General features: G+C 40.1%; 1 protein-coding gene across 1 annotated transcript in view; it reads right to left on the bottom strand.

Annotated features, from left to right (window-relative positions):
* Positions 1–21,301, bottom strand: part of ITGA8 (integrin subunit alpha 8) — a 1,841,490-nt gene that overhangs the window by 527,151 nt on the left and 1,293,038 nt on the right. The window contains exon 20 of the mRNA XM_044067504.1: positions 9,922–10,069. Within this exon, the coding sequence (XP_043923439.1) occupies positions 9,922–10,069 (148 nt within the window). The remainder of the gene's footprint in view (positions 1–9,921; positions 10,070–21,301) is intronic.

The following is a 21,301-nucleotide window of genomic DNA, read 5'->3' as shown; positions in this document are numbered from 1 at the left end:
AACAAGTTGTTCCATAGCATTTGAGTTTATAAATTCTAGGAACCTTTGGGCTAGGGTGTTGGAGCTAGAGTAATGCTCCCAGTCTATGTTTGGGTAGTTGAAGTCGCCCAATATAATGGTGTTTGGAGAGACCTTCATATTTTCCAGTGTTCTCAGGAAGGCCGAGTGGAGTTCCTGGGTTTGGGAGGGTGGTCTGTAGCAGGCTATAAACTGGAAGGCAGTTTTACCCACTGTTAGTTGCGCATGGATAGTCTCTGATGCTTCGTGCTGTGCCACCAACCTGGAGGTGTGGGTATCTTTGATGAATATTGATACTCCCCCTCCTTTTGTGGTTCGGTCCAAGTTTTGGGGCCGAAAATCATGGTATGAGATATAACCTGGTAGTGCTGGGGTGCTCTCAGGAGCCTTGAACCAGGTTTCTGTTACTGCACAGATATTGATGTTCTCCATGCTAAGATGATTTTTTTGTGCATACATCTTGAGGTTTAGACTTCTGGCGTTGAGTAGCATTACTCATAGTTTCTTATCCGTTGTGGTACCTATGGAGGTGGGTTTGTCTTTTGAGCCTTGCCTAAAAAAGGCACTATGGGGAGAGCAAGAGCCTTTGCCAATATCCAAAAGCCCAGGGGTGATAGGTGCAAGCCATCCCTAGCGAAGCATCGTGGCTTGTCGAGCATGTCATCCCAGGCTGACAGGCATTGGATCCCTTTTGAATGAAATTGATCATCTTGTCTTCATATTGTGGCATCATTCTTGGTGAGGGTAAGATGCTACTCAAGGTCAGGGTCATACCGGCCTGGGCTACATGCTCAGAGAGCTCCTCTATGTCTCTTTTCATGTAGTCCAGGGAGGTACGTCTCAGGTCATTCACACCAGCATGGACAATGACTGAGTCATATTTGTACTTGCCTTGGAGTGACCTGAGTGCTTGTGTTATGTGGCGGATCCTAGCGCCCGACAGGCAGCTCACCGTGACCTTCTCCTTGTTCAGCCTGGTGAGTGGGTCGTCAGTGTGCCTGACGATAGAGTCACCTATTACAAGTGTATCAGGTGTGTTGTTTAGCCTTAAGGGCTGTGACTGTTTGGCACACTGGCTTTGTGAGCTATGTGTTGCACGTGTTTTGTTTTGGGGTAGCGATTGCTTGGGTGTCTGCTTTGGAGGTCTCTGCTGCTTAGGCAGATTTTTATTTAGAGCCTCTGAGTATGTTTTTGTGTGTTTATGTGTTTGGTTTGCTGTCATGGTAGGTCTATATGAGACTGGAATTGTAGTGAGTGTGGTTTCCTTTTCCTCCTGACTGGTTACGCCAGTACTGAGTTGAGAGAGCTTAGCCTCCAGTTTGGCTAAATGGTTGCATCTCTCACATGTGTTGGAATTTGTTGGGAGGAGGAGGAGAGGGTTGTCTGTGAACATGAGGCAGTTGTAACATTACCTCAAGATTCCCAGATTCACCAGCTGGACCAGAGAGGAGATTGACAACTGACCTTTGGACATGCTAGAATAGTATTGGGAATTCCTTTGTAATTGAAAAAAAGGGCCAATGGGGAACAAGGTACTCAAGGGGAGTTTGTGAGGGTGTAGTGCTTTTAATTTTTTAGTGCTGACTTATATAATTGCTTTAGTGAGCAAGTGCCAGGTAACTTAAATGCAATGTGCTACAGGTAACTTAAATGCAAAAATGACAAACAGTAACTTTCATTCAAGTGAAACAAGGAAATAAGTACAGTAAGCAATGCAGATATCACTAGGGATCCACAGAAGTGCTGAAAAGACACGTTTTAGGTGGAATTAGCGTTTCAGGGAAATAACAAGCAAACAAACAACAAGCATACAAACAAAGCTAGATTCAACAGGCCTGGATCTAGTCTATGCTACAGCAAACAAGGTGTACCAATTTCAGTAAGAAACAGTTCAAATATGCAGGCACTATAAGCCTTTAACCAGAAATTCCCAGCTCAGAAGGGCAGAGTCCAGCCTCTCCTCCCACAAGAGTGCAGACCACGAACCTTCTTAATGTAAAATAACTGGCCTGAAGCCCAAGTGCTTAAACCAGAACTAATACACTTTTAGAATAACAGACACTGAGCCCTCAATCAGCAGTTCCCAACTTAGAAGGATGTAAGCTACCTGTCCTGCCACCACAGTGCAGGCCACAAACCTTCCTAATGTAAAACAACTGGTCTGAAGCCCAAGTGCTTAATCCAAAAGACTTAGAATGATAGCTACACTTTAATCAAGTTACTACCAAGCAGTAATAAATACAATTGAATACTTTAAAGAATGCCTGGATTAGTGCTCAAGTTATACAAACAAAGCTAGATTCAGCAGGCCCGGATCTAGTCTATGCTACAGCAAACAAGGTGTACCAATTTCAGTAAGAAGCAGTTCAAATATGCAGGCACTATAAGCCTTTAACCAGAAATTCCCAGCTCAGAAGGGCAGAGTCCAGCCTCTCCTCCCAGAAGAGTGCAGATCACGAACCCTCTTAATGTAAAATAACTGGCCTGAAGCCCAAGTGCTTAAACCATAATTAATACACTTTTAGAATAACAGACACTGAGCCCTCAATCAGCAGTTCCCAACTTAGAAGGATGTAAGCTACCTGTCCTGCCACCACAGTGCAGGCCACAAACCTTCCTAATGTAAAACAACTGGTCTGAAGCCCAAGTGCTTAATCCAAAAGACTTAGAATGATAGCTACACTTTAATCAAGTTACTACCAAGCAGTAATAAATACAATTAAATATTTTAAAGAATGCCTGGATTAGTGCTCAAGTTATACAAACAAAGCTAGATTCAGCAGGCCTGGATCTAGTCTATGCTACAGCAAACAAGGTGTACCAGTTTCAGTTTCAGTGCTATTGCTATATATACAGATATAGCAATAGCAATAACAATGACAATAAAAACAATGGCAATACATAGCAGTAACATATATATATATATATATATATATATATATATATATATATATATATATACATACATACACATATCAATAAACTATAGATACATAATAAAATGTAGATACATATATATATATGGAATTATAACCTTATATTGAAAGACCAACCAGTTGATCTCATTGTGATTGACACCTAAAGGTTGAATACACTAGACATCGAGCTACAAAGGATTGAAACACACAAGAACAAAATATTTTTTTCAGGTGTCAATCCCCCCTGCACCTCCTTGTTACTCATATATACCAGTTACGACACTGCTTTACAGTGGGGAAAAGGGCATATTCCCTGATCCCCTCTGTACCACTATCTCATACTTTTAACATATTTTACATATGCAGTTGGTGATATAATTGGTCACATGACTGGAAGGCGTAATATAAAAAGTACAGTTTAGTACCTACCATAAATGTAGATGTTCGAGTGTAAACACTGCTGCAGTCATTACACTTAGGTTATCCTGCCGTCAGGCGGTCCCGCAGTTGGCTTGAGTTCCAAAGTCTTGGTCCAGTGTCAGTTGCTGTCACCTCCTCCCTGACGTCAGTGTGACAGGAGTATATAAGATGCAGCCGACGCCATTTTCTTCAGTTTTTCTTGCCCCAGATGTCAGGTGCCTCCAAATAGGTAGGCAATACAAATTGCTAGTAAAAAATACAAAAGAAAAGCAAACAACCCTTTTTAGTTACCAGCAAATACTCCCCATAGGTAATAAAGGGTATATGCCCTAGGTAAGTGCCAGAAAGTAAGAGGGGAAGGAGGGAGGGTAACCTGGACTGCAGCAGTGTTTACACTCGAACATCTACATTTACGGTAGGTACAAAACTGTACTATCTTCATCATGTTACACTGCTGCAGTCATTACACTTGGGTCGAATCCCAAAGCTGAGGTAGGGAGGCTGGATCTATAAGGCATTAGGAGTGGCTATAAGGCCCTGCAGTACAGCAGTGGTGAAGCCAGCTCTGGATTTGGAGTATAAAGGCAAATGGCAGTGTTTGGTGAAGGTATGCACAGAACTCCATGTTGCTGCTTCCAAAATGTCCTTGGTAGGTACTCCTCTGAGTTAGGCAGTTGAAGTGGCTGTTGCCCTGGTGGAGTGATATCTAATGCTGCTAGGTACAGGTTTCCCATGGTGGGTATAGCAGAAACATATACAGTGTCCTATCCATTTTGAAATAGTCTGCTTTGAAATGGCTTTTCCCTGTGCTCCTGCAGCGTATGCTACCAATAATTGCTCAGATTTTCTGAAAGCTTTGGCTTTGTCCAAGTAGAAGCATAGCTGTCTGTGAATGTCTAAGGAATGTAGTAGTCTCTCCCCTTTGTTCTGTGGTTTTGGATAAAAAGTTGGCAAGTGAATAGTTTGATTTAGAGCCACACTTGATACCACCTTTGGCATAAACGTAGGGTTGGTTCTTAAAGACACCCTGTCCTGGTGGAAGATGAAGAAAGGTTCCACTGCCATTGGTGCCTGTAATTCTGAAACTCTTCATGCTGATGTTATTGCCAGTAGCAGAGCAGTTTTCCAAGAGATGTATTTTAATTCTGCTGTGTTAGCTGGCTCAAAAGGAGATAAAGTTAATTTTTCCAAAACAAAATTTAGGTCCCAAGTAGGTGTTGGTGCTGTACGGGGCGGTCTTATGTTTTTAGCCCCTCTGAGGTATTGTTTGAGCAAAGGATTAGAAAAAATTGGTGGATCCGTGTTGTAATGAGCAGAGATAGCTGAGGCATGGATCTTGATGGATGAAAAAGAGAGGCCCTTGTCCAGCATCTCAGTTAGGTATTGCAGTATCTGAGGAATGTTTGGGACTAGTGGGTCAAGGCTGTGCGCTTGGTTCCAGGCACAGAATCTCTTCCATTTGTAAGAGTATGCTTTCCTGGTGCTAGGCCTTCTGGCCTCCAGAATGACATCCATAACAGCTTTGGAGAGAGGCATTGCTTGCTTGACTAAGGAATTTTCCATGTAGCTAGATTTAAGGTCTTTAGCTGGCTGTGAAGTATCTGATTGTTGTGCTGAGTCAGTAACTGGAATTTGTGGTAAAATCCAGTGTGGTTCTTGTGTCAAGTTCTTTAAGATTGGGTACCAGTGCTGGCATGGCCAGTCTGGTGCAATCAATATCATTTTTGGCTCTTCCTGCCTGGCTTTTATGAGTACCTTTGGAAGGAGAGGTAAAGGGGGGAAAGCGTATACTTGTAGTTTTTTTCCAGCTGAATGAGAGGGCATCCACTTTCCATCCTTGTGCAGAATTTCTGTAATTGGCAGTTCTTTGGGGTAGCAAACAGATCTATGTCCGGGCTCCACCATTTTTGTGTTAACATTCTGAATATTTGTGGGTTCAGTTCCCATTCATGTGGGTCCATAATGTTTCTGCTTAGGTAGTCTGCCAGTGTGTTTTTCTCTCCTGGCAGGAATTGTACTTGCAGATGAACTTGGTAGTTTAGAGCTGTGTTCCACAAGGTCATGGCTTGTTTGCAGAGGGGGTAGGAGTGTGTACCCCCTTGCTCGATTATGTACCACATAACTGTGGTGTTGTCTGTCTTTAATAGTAATTGTCCTGGATGCAGTAGATCCTTGAAAGCTATAATAACATTTTGTACAGCTAGCATCTCTTTTTGATTGATGTGGAGATGTCTTTGCTCTGTGGGCCACTCGCCCTGGATACATTTTCCTGCCATGTGTGCTCCCCAGGCATAATCCGATGCATCTGTTGTCAGTGTTTGCCTGGCTGTGGGTTGAGTGAAAGGCTGTCCCTTGTTGAGGTGACAAGCTTGTGCCCACCATCGAAACTCCTGTTGTAGGCAAGGAATTAGTGGTATAACTGTTTCCAAACTTTGACAATGTTGAGGCCATACACTCTTTAGGTATCATTGTAGTTTCCTCATATGCAGTCTGGCATATGGAATTAGTAGTATGCAAGACGCCATGTAGCCCAAGGCCTGCAGAATTTTTCTTGCAGGGAGTTGGGTCTTTGTTGCCATTAATTGAAAATATTGAGTCAGTTGTCCTTGCTTGTCTGGCGTGAGATAAGCCATCTGGGCCGTTGTGTTCAAGCTGGCACCCAGGAATATTATCTGTTGTGAGGGCACTAGTTTTGATTTCTTTTCGTTTACTTTGTACCCCAGGCAACTTAATAACTTTTTTACGTATGCCAGATGCTTTAGAAGAATGTCCTTGCTCTCTGCTTGAATCAGGCAGTTGTCCAAGTATGGATAAATTTGAATTCCTTTTTGCCTGCAAAATGCAATTACTGGTGCCAGGCACTTTGTAAAGACCCTGGGCGCAGTAGATAAGCCAAAAGGGCAGTGCAGAGAATTGATAGTGCATTGAACCAGCTAGAAATTTGAGGTATCTCCTGCAATTTTGTCTGATAGGGACATGCAGGTATGCCTCTTTGAGGTCCAAAGTCACGAGCCAAGCTTTCTTGCCCAGCATGGGAAGAAGCTGTTGTAGTGTCAACATTTTGAATTTCGGAACATCCAGGTAAGTGTTTAGTGTAAAAAGGTCCAGAATGGGTCTCCAGGCTTTGTCCTTTCTGGGAACCAGGAGTAAAATCCTTGTCCTTGTTCCTGTGGTGGGACCTTTTGAATAGCTCTCATGTCCATGAGTGCTGTAATCTGTTCTTGAGCCTCTGCTCATTGACTTGGTGGCAGATTTGGCATTCCTTTTAGCCTTGGAAAGGTGTGGAAGTGGAACCTGTAACATTGAGATACAATGTTGAGAACCCATTTGTCTTTGGTGATGCAATGCCAGTTGTGATAGAAAAGTGCCAGTTTTCCTCCTAAGGGGGCTGCCAAGAGAGAGCTGTTTGGCAGCTGTAGTGGAAAGTCATTGAGGCTGTTTTTTATAAGGTTGAGGCCTGTCTTCCCCTTCTCTTTGGCCTGGTGTGCCCCATTGTCGAGGCCTGTAAGGGCCTTGCGTCTGACCTCTACATCTTGGACGTCTGTATCTGCCCCTTTGAGGTCTGTCTGTGACTGGAAAGGACCAATTCTTTGTTGGCCAATTTCTGCTAAAACAAGGAGGCTGAACCTGTAAGAAATCTTTCACTATTTGCATAGATTTTGCCTTATCCTCCATCTTCTTTAGTACCGCCTCTGCCTTAACTCCAAACAGCACATCCTGTTGCAAAGGTGCATCCAATAGTTTGACCCTAACATGATCTGGTAACGTATGTTCTTTTAACCAAGCATGCCTTCTAATGACAGAGCCTGTAACTGCTGCTCTACAGGAGGCCTCTAAGGACTCAAACCCACATTGCAAAGTATGTTTTCCTACTTGTTCAGCTGCATGCAATAAATCCTGCATTTCTTTTAAGTTAGGAGGATCTGAATCTGGAAGTATCTTTTGTTTCAACTGAGACATCCAAAATTGCTGATATTTTAACATGTGAAACTGGCAATTCAAGGCTCTCATTGCTAAAATAGCTGACGTATATACCTTCTTTCCCCATCTGTCTAATGCTCTGGAATCTCTGTCAGAGGGAACTGGGTTTTTTGCTGTTGAGGCCTTAATCCCTTTGGGTCCCTGAGAAATAGTTTCAGGGTCAGCAACAGGGCTTTTGTACCGAAATTTGTGAGAGTCAGGGACTCTGTAATATCTATCAGGTTTAACTGGGGCTGGGGGTAAGGAGTCAGGGTTCAAACTGGATTCAGTGTACAAATCATCCACAATGTCTAAAACTGAAGGGATAGCAAGGGGTCTGTGTTGGGGCAATAAAAGGAAGTCTCTGAGTATTTTCTTGGATTCTGAGTAATCCTGGCCTTCCCAATGGAAATGCTCTCTCATGGTATGTAAGGTCTCCCCAAAGGAGTAATCCTCAGGTGGAGAGGCTGATGGAATTGATTCCTCAGCATCAGAATCCTCATAAGGGGGTAAAGAATATCCTAGGTCCGAGGAAGAGTCAGAGGAGATGGACACCTGGTCAGAAGATTCATAATCTTCATCCTGCCTGGGCCTTTTATCAGGAGGGGGATGGGACCCTCTGATCAGGGTGATTAGGTCCTCGGCCATTTTTAGCATTTGTTTCTTAGGCATGGAAGCCTGTCCTGGAGAGAGTTGTGTCTGTTTTTTAGCCTTTAAGGTGGGTTTAGACTTAACAGAGGGTTTAATAGTTAACTGGGTAGGTCTAAAAACACCCTCTGTAGCTGTGGATTGCTCAGTTACTTCGGTTTCATCTGTAGGTTTAGGATCGGTAAACTGAAGGCCTAGTGCATCCGAAGGCCCAGCCAGCTCCACGTGGGAGTCGGAGGCGGTCTGTGGTTCTGTAGAAGTGGTTGTGAGGAGCTTTGTAGGTGCCTCGCTGAATACCGGAGAACCGGTGACTGGCCTAAAAGAGGCCTCATCGTCCATTTTGGGCCTCGGATGCCTGTCCTTGTCCTTGTGCTTTTTATGCATTGCGGTCGTCGGAATTTCCGATGGCATGGTGTAATTGAATTTTCTACCAAAATAATGTTGGGCATAATCAAACCGATGTTTAATAGTGCGCTTGTTAAACCTAGCACAAAACCAACAACCAGTGACATCGTGGTCAGGGCCTACGCATGGAATACAATAGGAGTGGAAATCCTTATGAGGTATTTGCTTCCCACAAGAAATACAGTTATTAACGTTTACTGACATCGGTCTGAGGCAAGAAAAAGTTTCCCCAATGGGGTACTTAGCTTTTTTAGAAGACTTCGGTTCTGGATTCGGAATGAAAATCTCAGGAGTCGGCCGACCAGCACTTGCGAACTGCTTCTGCTTCGGGCACCGCATGGCAAGAAAGACTGAAGAAAATGGTGTCGGCTGCATCTTATATACCCCTGTCGCACTGACGTCAGGGAGGAGGCGACAGCAACCGACGCCGGACCAAGACTTTGGAACTCAGGCCGACTGCGGGACTGCCTGATGGCAGGATAACCCAAGTGTAATGACTAGAGCAGTGTAACTCGATGAACATCGGAGGGTTTACTTTAATTACATTTGGTTCTGAGGAAGTCTAAGAGCACTTATCCAAGTGTGTTTATGAATTGGATAAATCCACTTTTTATTTTGATTTGCTCCTGTGATTTCATCTTTGTTAGCATATTATTGTTTCGATGGCTTGTATTTTACGTGCTATCACTAGTTTCCCCTTGATGGTTTTTAGGTTAACAGTGAATGAATAGTCACCCAGTTGCAAAGATAGGTGGTTACAGTGGGGGACGGGCAACCAATAACAGCAGAGGTATAATCAAATTAAAACAAAAATCACAAGCTGAATTGAGCTATGAAGTATGAGAAGACTGGCACTAGACCTCTCTGGGGTATACAGTCCAAGGAGTGGACTGCATAGCTGATGGGCGGTCATCTACTCAAGGTTGAGAGCAGTGGTATGGCCATGTATAAGGTATGTGTACTGTGCAGGAGGCTATACTGTCAAAGGGAAGTAAGGCTGGTTGAAATCAAGCAATGCAGACTTACTAAAATATGGCAGCAGTTATAGAGGGGATGAGGTGTGAGCAGAGGCCCAGAAATTTGGGCATATGTACATTAGAGGTAAGGAGAGACGGGCCCACCAGCTGGATGAACACGTTGCTCAGAAGCAATGAGAAGATGTGCAGATGAAGAAGGATGACTGATTGTATTGACTGAAACAGCAGCACTGTATAATCCACTAAAGGGGTTACTGTCAAAAAAGAAAAGAAAAAATATTGCAGGGGTATGAGCGGACGGGTAAGTGAAAGCCCATCTAAGAAAACTTGGACAGACTTGAAAGACCAGCAATTTCAGAGAGTCACAATTATGGAATCTCAGAGAATAGATGTAACTAAGTTACCATTCCAGTTTTATCCTTTCATTTTCGTAGTGGACTTAGAAAGTTGTTTTCCCTAATTCTCAGTTAAATTACCAGCAAGGTTTCCATATGTACTTAGACTTTTACAAACTAGCATACATCCATGGTTAAATCTTACCCTGAAACTTGGAAGACAACTCATACTTCATTTACCTCATTGTTGCGTTCTGTCCCAATGTAGTCAACTTCTGGTGGGATTGTGACATGCAGCTCAGCTTCATAGGCTCCCTCCTTTTCATTAAGTGCAGTTACTATGAGTGTCAGCTGGTTGTCTTCTCCAATGATTAACTGCTGTTTATCCCTACACACAACAAGACAAATTTCACTGTTTTTGTTTAACTTGGAGGATGTTAGAGTTTACAAATAATATTTTTCAGAGTTAAAGAAAGTCACCTTAACAGTAACAATGTTTCATATTTACTAGGTGCATTCAAATCCTTAAGTTTTTAACATTGAACACAACAAACAGCAATGCTGTAAAGCTTTTTTTTAATTTGTAGAGTATTTGGTGACCATCTTAACTGTCTTCCATCATTGTAGTCTACCCTTTTTTTTCCATTGCTCTAACTTTTTCCTTCAACACAACAATTACAACAACAACCATAATAATAACAACAAAACAATAATAATTATTATTTTATTATTATTATTATTATTAATACTTGCTGTAGTTGCAGTATTCCTGGCTGCTCTTTACCTGCCTCCTCTATGATTCTCAGAGATGTCACAATGTAAATAGACATATTCAATCTCTGCTGTACCTTATTATATAACAATATAGCAATAACCCACGCCTGGGTGTGGGTAATGCTGGATTTACCCACGGTTGGTGTGGTTTGGTCATGAGGGCGAAGCCCAAGTGGCCAATTAAAGACAACCGTGGGTAAATCCAGCATTACACACACCCAGACATGGGTTATTGCTATTATACAATGACATTATTTAAGAAAAAAAATAATTACTTTTCTTAAATAATGGCATTGTATAATGCCTCCTTGCTGCCCTTCCGCAGCTGTCTGGTATTCTGCGGCAGTTCTGATGTACTGCGCATGCGTAAGCCAGAGATGACAGGAACATGTAACAGCGCTTGTGGAGAATATGTAGAGAATAGTGAACCTGAAACTTTGCACAATGAAAAAAATGGGTCATGGTTTCAATCATGATGGACTTGTGCGTTTCTGGGTTTAGACTATCATCTGATTAAAATGATAATGAGACTGAGAAAATACCACATTGAGCTAAAAAACGTCATCAAAGCTGTACATGTATCATACAACATGAATGCTATGCAAGCAGTAAGTCATGAAAAGTACTGGGTCACACACAAGAAAAGGTCACACTCCATTGTTTTCATCAGCTAGGAATAAAGTAAAATGAGTTTTGCATACCTTCTTATTAATTACTATATTGATAAACTAAAGTGAAATGCTATAGTCTTAAAAAATCTGCAAAATATATGACCAGTTTAAAATTTGTTGCTAACACTAATCTGATAATTTAGTTGTTCTGTCTAAAAAATGTAATGGTCTGCACGTGCAAGTGTCTGTGTGTGTGTGTGTGTGTGTGTGTGTGTGTGTGTGTGTGTGTGTGTGTGTGTGTGTGTGTGTGTGTGTGTGTGTGTGTGTGTGTGTGTGTGTGTGTGTGTGTGTGTGTGTGTGTGTGTGTGTGTGTGTGTGTGTGTGTGTATGTGTGTGTGTGCACGCGTATGCATTGCTTGTTTGTTTCAAAGTGCTTACTAACATCTGTCATCTGTCAATTGAAAAATGAGCAATTATGCATACTCCCATCTATCAATCTACCTATCTAGTTTCTTTCTATTTTGGGCCAAGAGTATCTCTCTTTACCTAACAGCTCCAACAACAGCTGCTATAGGTGAGGAAGTCCTCCTCAAACAACTTGAATATGGTTTCACCATTTTAGCCACTGCATCCAAGATAGACTCCTCCACCTTACACACTTTTCAAAAACACAGTTGGGTACTTCACCAAAAATTCCACCCAACAAGAACTCCACTGCCTAGCCCCTTCCAAAGTCAAATTGTTCCTGTGAAACAGACAGTAGACCTCTTACTAATAACTCAACTCTTCAGACTCTTGTAGCATGAAAAACACTCAAATCATGCTACAAAATTTAGAGCTAAAACTTCCTCTTTCAACCTAAGAAGTCACTCTCAGATAGTACTTACACTGTACCCACCTAAAACTAATCTACAGTCCACCAACCATGCACTTTTGCAATCTAGCTTCTAGACTTTGAGAATCTGTTTCTATCCAGCTGAAATAACTTTCAACAGAGTCTAAATTCAGACCTCAGCTGAAAGAACAGGTACACAAATAAGCACAATGCATGCAGTTTCAGAAGAGGCACATCATCTAACATCCTAGGTCTTACAGTGTAGCACAATGCATGCACTTTCAGAAGGGGCACATCATCTAACATCCTAGGTCTTACAGTGTAGCACAATGCATGCACTTTCAGAAGGGGCACATCATATAACATCCTAGGTCTTACAGTGTAGGGCAATGCATGCACTTTCAGAAGGGGCACATCATCTAACATCCTAGGTCTTACAGTGTAGCACAATGCATGCACTTTCAGAAGGGGCACATCATCTGACATCCTAGGTCTTACAGTGTAGCACAATGCATGCACTTTCAGAAGGGGCACATCATATAACATCCTAGGTCTTACTGTGTCCTTACTCCCTTTCCTCATGCTCCATACCCACATTTCATAGTAACTCTCAGGTAGACCATGCCTGCAAATTTTCACTTGGGCTGTGTCTTATATTACTCAGGCCTATCTCAGTTGGACTGTTGCTGGAGGTGTGGACATGAGGAAGCCCTACCCGGTATATATCTATCTATATATCTATAGTTGTATTACTACAAATCTATATCTATTTCTTTGTCTGTCTATATTGATCTGTAACCAGTAAACTCATAAACCATAAGTACAGACTTACAGCAGCAATCCTAGAGCACTGTCTGTTTAAGTGACATGGTCAGATTCATACAGTTAAATCAGCAAGCAAAAGAGAGTAGTATTGCTAAAACTGAATTCATCCTCAAGTCTTGGTGAGTACCTTCATGAGATGGACTCTGTTTTTCCCAAAATCTCACCAAGATGACACTGATATATAGACTGTATTTTATATAGTATATATCATGGACAGAAGTAAGTTAAAAAATAAAAAAGACAGCTGGGTGCACAAGACCCAGGATAAAAAAAAATGTCCAATCCTGGCAGGCACACTGGTGCCAGGAATTGACAAAATGTCAGTGTAGAATCCTCAGGACATGGAAACATTCCTACAATGGGGCTAGGCCAGGCCCAAGGAGAAGGATAGCCCCCCCTGTTGTAGAAGGAAGCAGCAGTCCACAAAAAACACAAAACCTGATAGGCCAAAAAAGAGCCATAAAGACGATAGAGTGGACTACTGAGGATAACAAAGAAAGTATGTATTGTTACTATTATGCAAGAGGCCCAGAATTTCTAGACAGAAGACATACAAAAAGATTAAGAGTGAAATTAGAGGAAAGAAAAATACTTCTACAAGAAAAACTGTCAGAAGTTTCAAGTAAAATATTGTGTTCATTAGTACAACGGATTTCAGAAAAACATTAGATAGACCAAGAAACCTTGGGCTGTTTGATAAGACGAGAAACTGAGGAAGCATAAAAATATAAAGAACAAAATCTAGAGACTTTTGAAATGCACAAAAAAGAAATATGGATCTGGGAAAGAAAGAGAGAGAGATCTGATATGGTGCAATATTTATGCAAAGGAGAAAGCCAAACTAATCAACACAAAAAAGGCAGCTCCAAAGATATTCAAAGAGAAATACAGGCAAAGGCATCCAGATATGGAAACATTTGCAATCAAAAATAAGATCACAAAGAGGGAACACAGAACCGAACATCAGTAAAGTAGAAGTAAAAAAAACCGAAGATGAAGTTATGGAATAATTGAGAAATGAATGATTTAGTGTAGAAAATGTAACACAGGTTACATCACAGCGTGATGGAATAACGAATCGCCAAAGTAAGTGGAAACAGGAAGATCATGAGGCATCTGAAGAAGAAATATTGACATGGGAACGAAAAAGGGATTTAATATAGTGTAACGTTTATGCAACGGTGAAAGCAAAACTAACCAAAACAAAAAAAAAAACAGCACCAAAGATATTTGAACAGAAATATAGGTGAAGGCATCCGGACATGGGAAATTTTATAATACAAAAACAAATAAATAAATAAATAAGAAAGCAAAGAGGAAAAGTAGAAAAGATGATTAGTAATGAAGAAACTAAAGAAGCAGAAACTGAGGTTATCAATTACTTGTGAAGTGAAGGATTTAGTGTAATAAATCAAACTCAGAGAACAACACAGCACCATAGAGCAATGGATTCTCAAATTAAGGCAAATTGAATGGAGTGGGAAAGCATTTGCCAGATGAAGATACTTTGGGGCCTTCCATAGGAAACCAATACAAACTTTTAGTTGGAGTTACACAGGAAGGCGAGGAACAGGAATGTGTGGCAACTCTGATGCATCCAATGTTGTGGGGTAATAGGCTGGTGAGCTCCCATATGAAACAGGAGCAAAGGATGACACAGGATGCAACCCAGGAGAATATGATACAGAAAGATGCTGTGGAACTATCTATAGAATGTTCACAGGAAATATGGAGCAAAGAATATGCCCTCAGTGTAGAACAAACTGAGCTAAGAGAAGAGTTGCTTGATTTAATAGAGATGGACAGGTATATTAAGATCAATGAAAGAAATATAGACTACAGAAAGTCAATAAAACCCCAAAAGTTATAAGTTTGATAAAAGAAACGGACACAGTATTTAGCGCTGTCTTTTTTAATTTCTCCATTTTTTTGGGTTTCTGATACAATGATGGAAATGGACCCCATTCCTAAGTCAAAGTACGATTAAAGTTCATGAAATTAGTATTGTTTCAATCTTTGATGTCAGCCAAAAGTGCTCTTCTCAGCACCTGCAGTGTGCCCAGTAATGCGTCCTGCAATTCATACAGGGTTACATTGATTGGTAACATATCTAAATATGATTGTAGATTATTTTTTATAAGACCCGTTGCTCCTACGTCTGTTGGAACTTTCTGGGTATCCTTCTACCACATTGCTCACGTTTCTGCAGGCAGATCCTGATATTTTATGACTTTGAGTCTCTCTCTATGCAAGACACTGTAGTCAATGGGTGTGCCAATTTCAATGATGAATGCTACTTTTGTCTTCTTTTCATGGACCACTATATCCAGTTTTCTAGCATCTATCTTTTGAACTGTTGGTAATGGGTGATTCCATTTGATGTAGACTTCATCATTTTCTATGATGCTTTGTCGCTCATGTTTCCAATGTTTTTCAGCCACTTCAGTACCATAATGTTTGTACAATCCCCAGTTCAACAGTCTTGCCACTTTATTATGCCTTTCAGTATACAGTTCTTATGCCATTAGTATGTCACAACCAGCAATGAGGTGTGTGACTACTTCCAATTCAGTTTTACAAACCCTACATTTATCTCTTTCTCCCACATGTTCAATGGACTTTGTAAACCAGCATGTACATAGCCCACTATCTTGGGCTGACAATATTAACCTTTCATCTCTTGGTTTGAATTCACCTCTCCTTAACCATACCTGTGTTCATTCCTGATCAACATGAGGTTCTTCCAGAAGTTTTCTATAGTTCCAACTATATTTATGCATTTCCACATTTCTTGCCTTCTCATCTGGTCCTTCACCTTATATTCTTTTTGTTATTGTCTGATTTTTATCTACTTCTGGTTTGATTTCCATTCTTGCTTGACGCTGATATGCTCCTGCTAGTTTAAGCAGAGATATCATCTTAGATTTATTCTCCTTGTGTTTCAAGCTTTCACTATGATTGGGTCTTGTGAGGTTAGCAGGTATGGCTATAATTTGGCTCCTAGAAAACAACAAAGTGTAAAGGCTTCGTTGTCAATGATTAAAAACTGTATAGCTCATCAGATGAGGAACTGAAAGCACAGCTGCAGGTTGTCAAAACTTTTTCAGATGATATTAGAATGTCATTTGGTCTTGATAAATGTGCAAAAGCAATCTTTAAAGCAGGAAGATTGTAACACCAGGAAAACATCAATTTGGGACAGGAATGTGATATAAAAGAACTTGAACAAGAGGGAGTATATAAATATTTGGGAACTGATGAAGGATCAACAATAAAACATGAACAAATGCAAATAAAACTCAGTAAGGAGTACTTTAGAAGACTTAAATTAATCCTGAAAACAGCGTTGACACCTATGAACAAAATCCAAGCTATAAACCAGTTTGCTGTTCCTGCCCTAACTTACAGTTTTGGAGTGAGTGACTGGCCCCAAAACATGTTGGATAGATTAGTTAGGAAAACAAGAAGGATGCTTCATGCTCACCAAATGATTTATAAAAATCAGTGCATACCAAGATTATATATTCCCCGTTCCGAAGGAGGTTTGGGCCTCCATGAAATTGATTACATATGTAGATCTGCAATCGTGGAACTCCACACATACCTGCTAACCTCACAAGACCCAATCATAGTGAAAGCTTTGAAACACAAGGAGAATAAATCTAAGATGATATCTCTGCTTAAACTAGCAGGAGCATATCAGCGTCAAGCAAGAATGGAAATCAAACCAGAAGTAGATAAAAATCAGACAATAACAAAAAGAATATAAGGTGAAGGACCAGATGAGAAGGCAAGAAATGTGGAAAATGCATAAATATAGCTGCAAGTATAGAAAACTTCTGGAAGAACCTCATGTTGATCAGGAACAAACCCAGAAATGGTTAAGGAGAGGTGAATTAAACCAAAAGATGAAAGGTTAATATTGGTGGCCCAGGATAGTGAACTATTTACATGTTGGTTCACAAAGCCCATTGAATATGAGAGAGAAACAGACAAATGCAGGCTTTGTAAAACAGAATTGGAAACAGTCACACATCTTGTTGCTGGCTATGATATACTGATGGCAGAAGGACTGTATACTAAAAGGCATAATAATGTGGCAAGACTGTTGCATTGGAGATTGTGCAAACATTATAATATTGAAGTAGCTGAAAAACACTGGAAACATTAGCCACAAAGCATTATAGAGAATGATGAAGTTTATATCACATGGGATCACCCATTGCCAATAGTTAAAAAAATAGATGGGAGAAAAACAGATATAGTAGTCCAGGAATGGAAGGCAAAAGTAGCATTGATTATTGAAATTGATACACCCAGTAACTACAGTGTTTTACATACAGAGAGACACAAAGTAATAAAATAACAGGATTTGCAGGTAGAAACAAGAGCAATGTGGAAGAAGGATACACAGACAGTTCCAGTACTAGTAGCAGCAACAGATTTTATGAAAAATAATTTACAATCCTACTTAGATGTGCCACCAATACATGTAACTCAGTATGACTTGCAGGAGGAGTCAATCCTGGGCACATTGTGGGTACTGTGAAGAGCACTTCAGGCTGACATCAAAGACTGAAATTATACTAATTTCATAAACTGTAATCATTCTTTGACTTAGGAATGGGGTCCATTCCCATCATGGTATTAGAAACCCAAAAGATTTGGAGAAATTAAAAAGATAAGTAAATGAACAATTAAGGAATAAAGACCAGGAGTATAAAATAAAGTTCCTCAGCATCTCAAAACATTAAGCCTCTGCACTTGACGTCAGGTCTGTATTTCAGCAGTCTGGCTACACATTTTCAATGTATTTTTTATATTTTATTATTGTTTGTGGTATACAGCAGAATTTTTTCATCCTCACTGTATTTTGTGCCTGTGCACTTCATATTAAGAATAAAGAATGCTTAGTCAACCTGGTGGTCCTGATGGTACATAGAGAAAGTGTGAGAGAGGGAGAGAGGGGGAGAGAGAGAGAGAGAGAGGGAGAGAGAAAGCCTGTCTGCAGTGCCAGTAGCATAGATTTTATTAGTGTATTATACATGGTGTGATGACAAGACAAGAAACTGTGTAGAAAAAAAATCACGGAATATCACTTCTCTTCTCTTAGAGGAAGTGTTGGGTCTACAAACTGTACAGCAGATCCACTAGTGAGTGAGAAGTATGTTTCACAAAAGGAAATGTTGTCAGCCTAGCTGTCTGGAATTTTGTAAATAATTATATGTCATTTGTGAATATTAGCATGATTTATATAGAAATGGTTGTGTGTCATTTGTGAATATCAACATGATTCATATGCCTGTGTTACAAATGTATTAGAACTGTATGCCATATTGTATAGACGTGTTGAAAAGATATTTTTACGTACTATTGTAACAGTATATCAGTATATATATATATATATATATATATATATATATATATATATATATTAACAAGGGAGGTAGAAACACAGGAGATTAACTTGCAAAACTTCAGAAGAATGGTTATGGTTAAATTAATTTATAGCTGGGCCATAAACAAAAGGATGTTTTCTTTCCATTTCAGTCAACAGGAGACAGGGTGTTTACACAAGGGGACTCTCTATGTTGCCTTGAAAGAGATAGGATTGAGATGTAGAAGTGTTTTATTGTTTTAGGACTTCCAGGATCTGCAAACATCTGAGAAAAAGCCTTTGTTTATTATTTTCACAGGTAGATGCTAAATGCTACCTCAATGGTTGTTTTTGAGCCTGAGAGCTGAAGTCAGATGACAAGAAGTGATGTCATGCTGCAAGTATCCCAGCAGCAATATTTGAGATACTAGTTTAAGTACTCTCCAAGAGAGAGACAGTGCATTTTGTATCTGTCTTTGACCTGACAACTAGAAGATCCATTAACCACAATTGCCTTACTGTAATACTAAGTTTCTAGGGTATAGTAATTCTTTTAGATATAGTTAGGAATATAGTAAAGATTAGTTTAGATGTTTTCTGTATTTATTTGAGACTGTCCTGCAATGCTGTTTTAAATATTTCCTGTGATTGTGAACTCTGAAATTGCCGTGATTGTTTACTGAGCATTGTCTTGTTCTTTTATTATTTATTATTAAATATATTTAAACCTATCATTGTGGCTGATATTTTGAGACATATTTAAGCTCTTAGAGTACTTGCATATCTATCTGGTGACACTGTGCAGGCCACTCCTAACAGCCTTGCTCTTGGTCAAAGTACCATTTGTATTAACAGTAGCGTTACACAGTAGGATTGGACACCCTTTGCTAAGGTCCTTAAAGTAGCTGATAAGTAGTAGCTGATGGCAGGGAAAACTACTTTATAGTCTGGGCAGAAGGGGGCATAGCTAGTAAACCTGTACCAGCCTTTCCCATGTGTGTGTGTATGTGTGTGTGTGTGTGTATTTGTGTATAAATCAAATCTCAAAGAGTGTGCATGTGTCAGCTACTTGGGTAAGGACACGAAACACTGGTTGGACAGAGACGGTGCTGGAGGTCTTGGCGTGGCCACTCAGCTGAGATCTCATCTCTATAGCTGTGCCAGTGGGGAGTCTTATTGGGGATCTGGAGAAAGAGGGATAAACCAGCCCCAGACTGACTGTGGTCTCTGTGTGCTCTCAAGCGAAATTTCACTTTATTGTGTATGTACTTGTCATCCTTCCAGCATGTACATCCCCACTGTTGCCAGTGGTGAGGATTGAGGGTCCTTGATTACTGGAACCAACAAATAAGCAACAAGCTGGATACAGATGGCCACAGAACCAGCTAGGAGACTCAGAAGTTTATTGTTTAAGTATTTTCATCTGAATGTATCATAGACTTCTTCAGAAGCACTTGACAAGTAAAGTAACACTGTTTAAATATCTTGCCCACACATAAACACATGACCAACTTAGCCAATCAAAGCTGGACAAAATATAATTATATAAGCAATACATACTGTGCCAAATTAAAAAAAACACGTTTGAATAATCACTTAATAAAAAACATATGTGCTATATAGAATAAGAATGCAATTTCAAAACACTGGAAATGGACACATTCTCATTTAGGCCCATTTAGCCTAATCTGCCACTTGAGTTCCCTTAATTCAATGAGGTCATTCCAAGGGCCCCCTCTTGTATTTTTTCTAACTACATCCAACACAGTCACAGTATGCCTCAGGAAAGCATTAATTTCAGCAGTGACAGTGTGATGATTCTGATGTTCCTGAGTACTGTACACTAAAAGAAATCTATTTAATTAATTTATTTTACTTTTGTTTACTGGGAAAGTCTGATTGGACCATTGGCCCTTTTTCAGTGGAGACCCGGGGAGAAAAGCTCCATACAAAATCATTACAAAAAGATAAAAAAAGTACATTGTTTAAACATAAAACCATAGTTTAGATCATATAACAGTACAGTAAACATAAAAGGTACAGATATGAAAGTAACTAGCATGTAACAAAAATACTTTTTTCAGAAAATAGATAATAATAATAACACATACAGGGGAAAATATGACTGCAAAACAAATGAGTAACATGTCTTTAGCGGAAATATCTGTAGTCTTGAATTTAGAGTAGACAAAAATACAGATGAATTTTACTCCAGTTCAGTATCAACTAAATATAGCTTATCAGAGATTACTTAAACAGTAAATAAATATTGTCAGTGATTAGTTAACACTTCTTGTAGCAGGGTGCCAGAAGGAGAGGATAGATAGAAAGGCAGGAAGGTGGATATAGGCTGATAAACTTAGAGTGCAGAGAAAGGTATAGCAAGGAAGTATGACAGGTGAAGAGATGTTTGTTCAACCTGGTTTAGTACAGGAACAAAACTAGTTGTTAGTAAGGTAGGGCAGAATAAAAAAGCCATCTAAACAGTTTGCACACTCAACAGGACTGAATCAGAAGTATGAGCATATGGTTGGTCTTTTTTGCTTTGAGGTCTGCCTGGAGAACTACACAATCAAAAAATATATGCTATTAAAGATACACAGGAGGAACATTGTCAGATTCATTTTAGATTTTGGATGAAGCACCTTCCTGAGTGGTTACAACAAATAGAGGTGGATGAGTTGTTTGTTGGGGGGGTTTGTATGGGGTATGAACCCAACAGGTGTCATTTGACATCATCCAGAGATTGTCAAGGTAATATGGGTGGACTTGAGGAAACTCTGACAGTCCAAGGGAATATCTCATTTGGTTCAGATATTAGATACCTGTTCTGGAAGGTATCACAAGAGCTTCAAAGTGTTATGTGAGGAATTTAACCTTCCTAATCAGCAATGGCTACTATAACAGTAGATTCAGGGGTATGGTCTAAATATGTATCCTGTACAAAACCAAAGGAGTCAGTTCTACCTTGGGAAAAATGGAGAATATCAAAAAGAGTAGGGTGGGCATCATCTGTAAAGACTTGTGATCAAACAAAGTCAAAGCACTGAAGCTTTTAGCAGAAGCATAGCTGATTCAATTAGCACTCTACCCACGTAGGTCTTCAAGTGAAAAACAAAAGAAAAAAGACATTCCTTCTACCGACACATCAACCTGGTGGCCAGATGCATGACAACCACCCCCACATCCAAGCCATTC

Source organism: Protopterus annectens, chromosome 3.part1 (assembly GCF_019279795.1).
Source record: "Protopterus annectens isolate FY-2018-M chromosome 3.part1, PAN1.0, whole genome shotgun sequence".
NCBI lineage: Eukaryota > Metazoa > Chordata > Ceratodontiformes > Protopteridae > Protopterus > Protopterus annectens.
The sequence above is the reverse complement of the archived record's forward strand: the minus strand, read 5'-3'. Positions and strand labels throughout refer to the sequence as shown.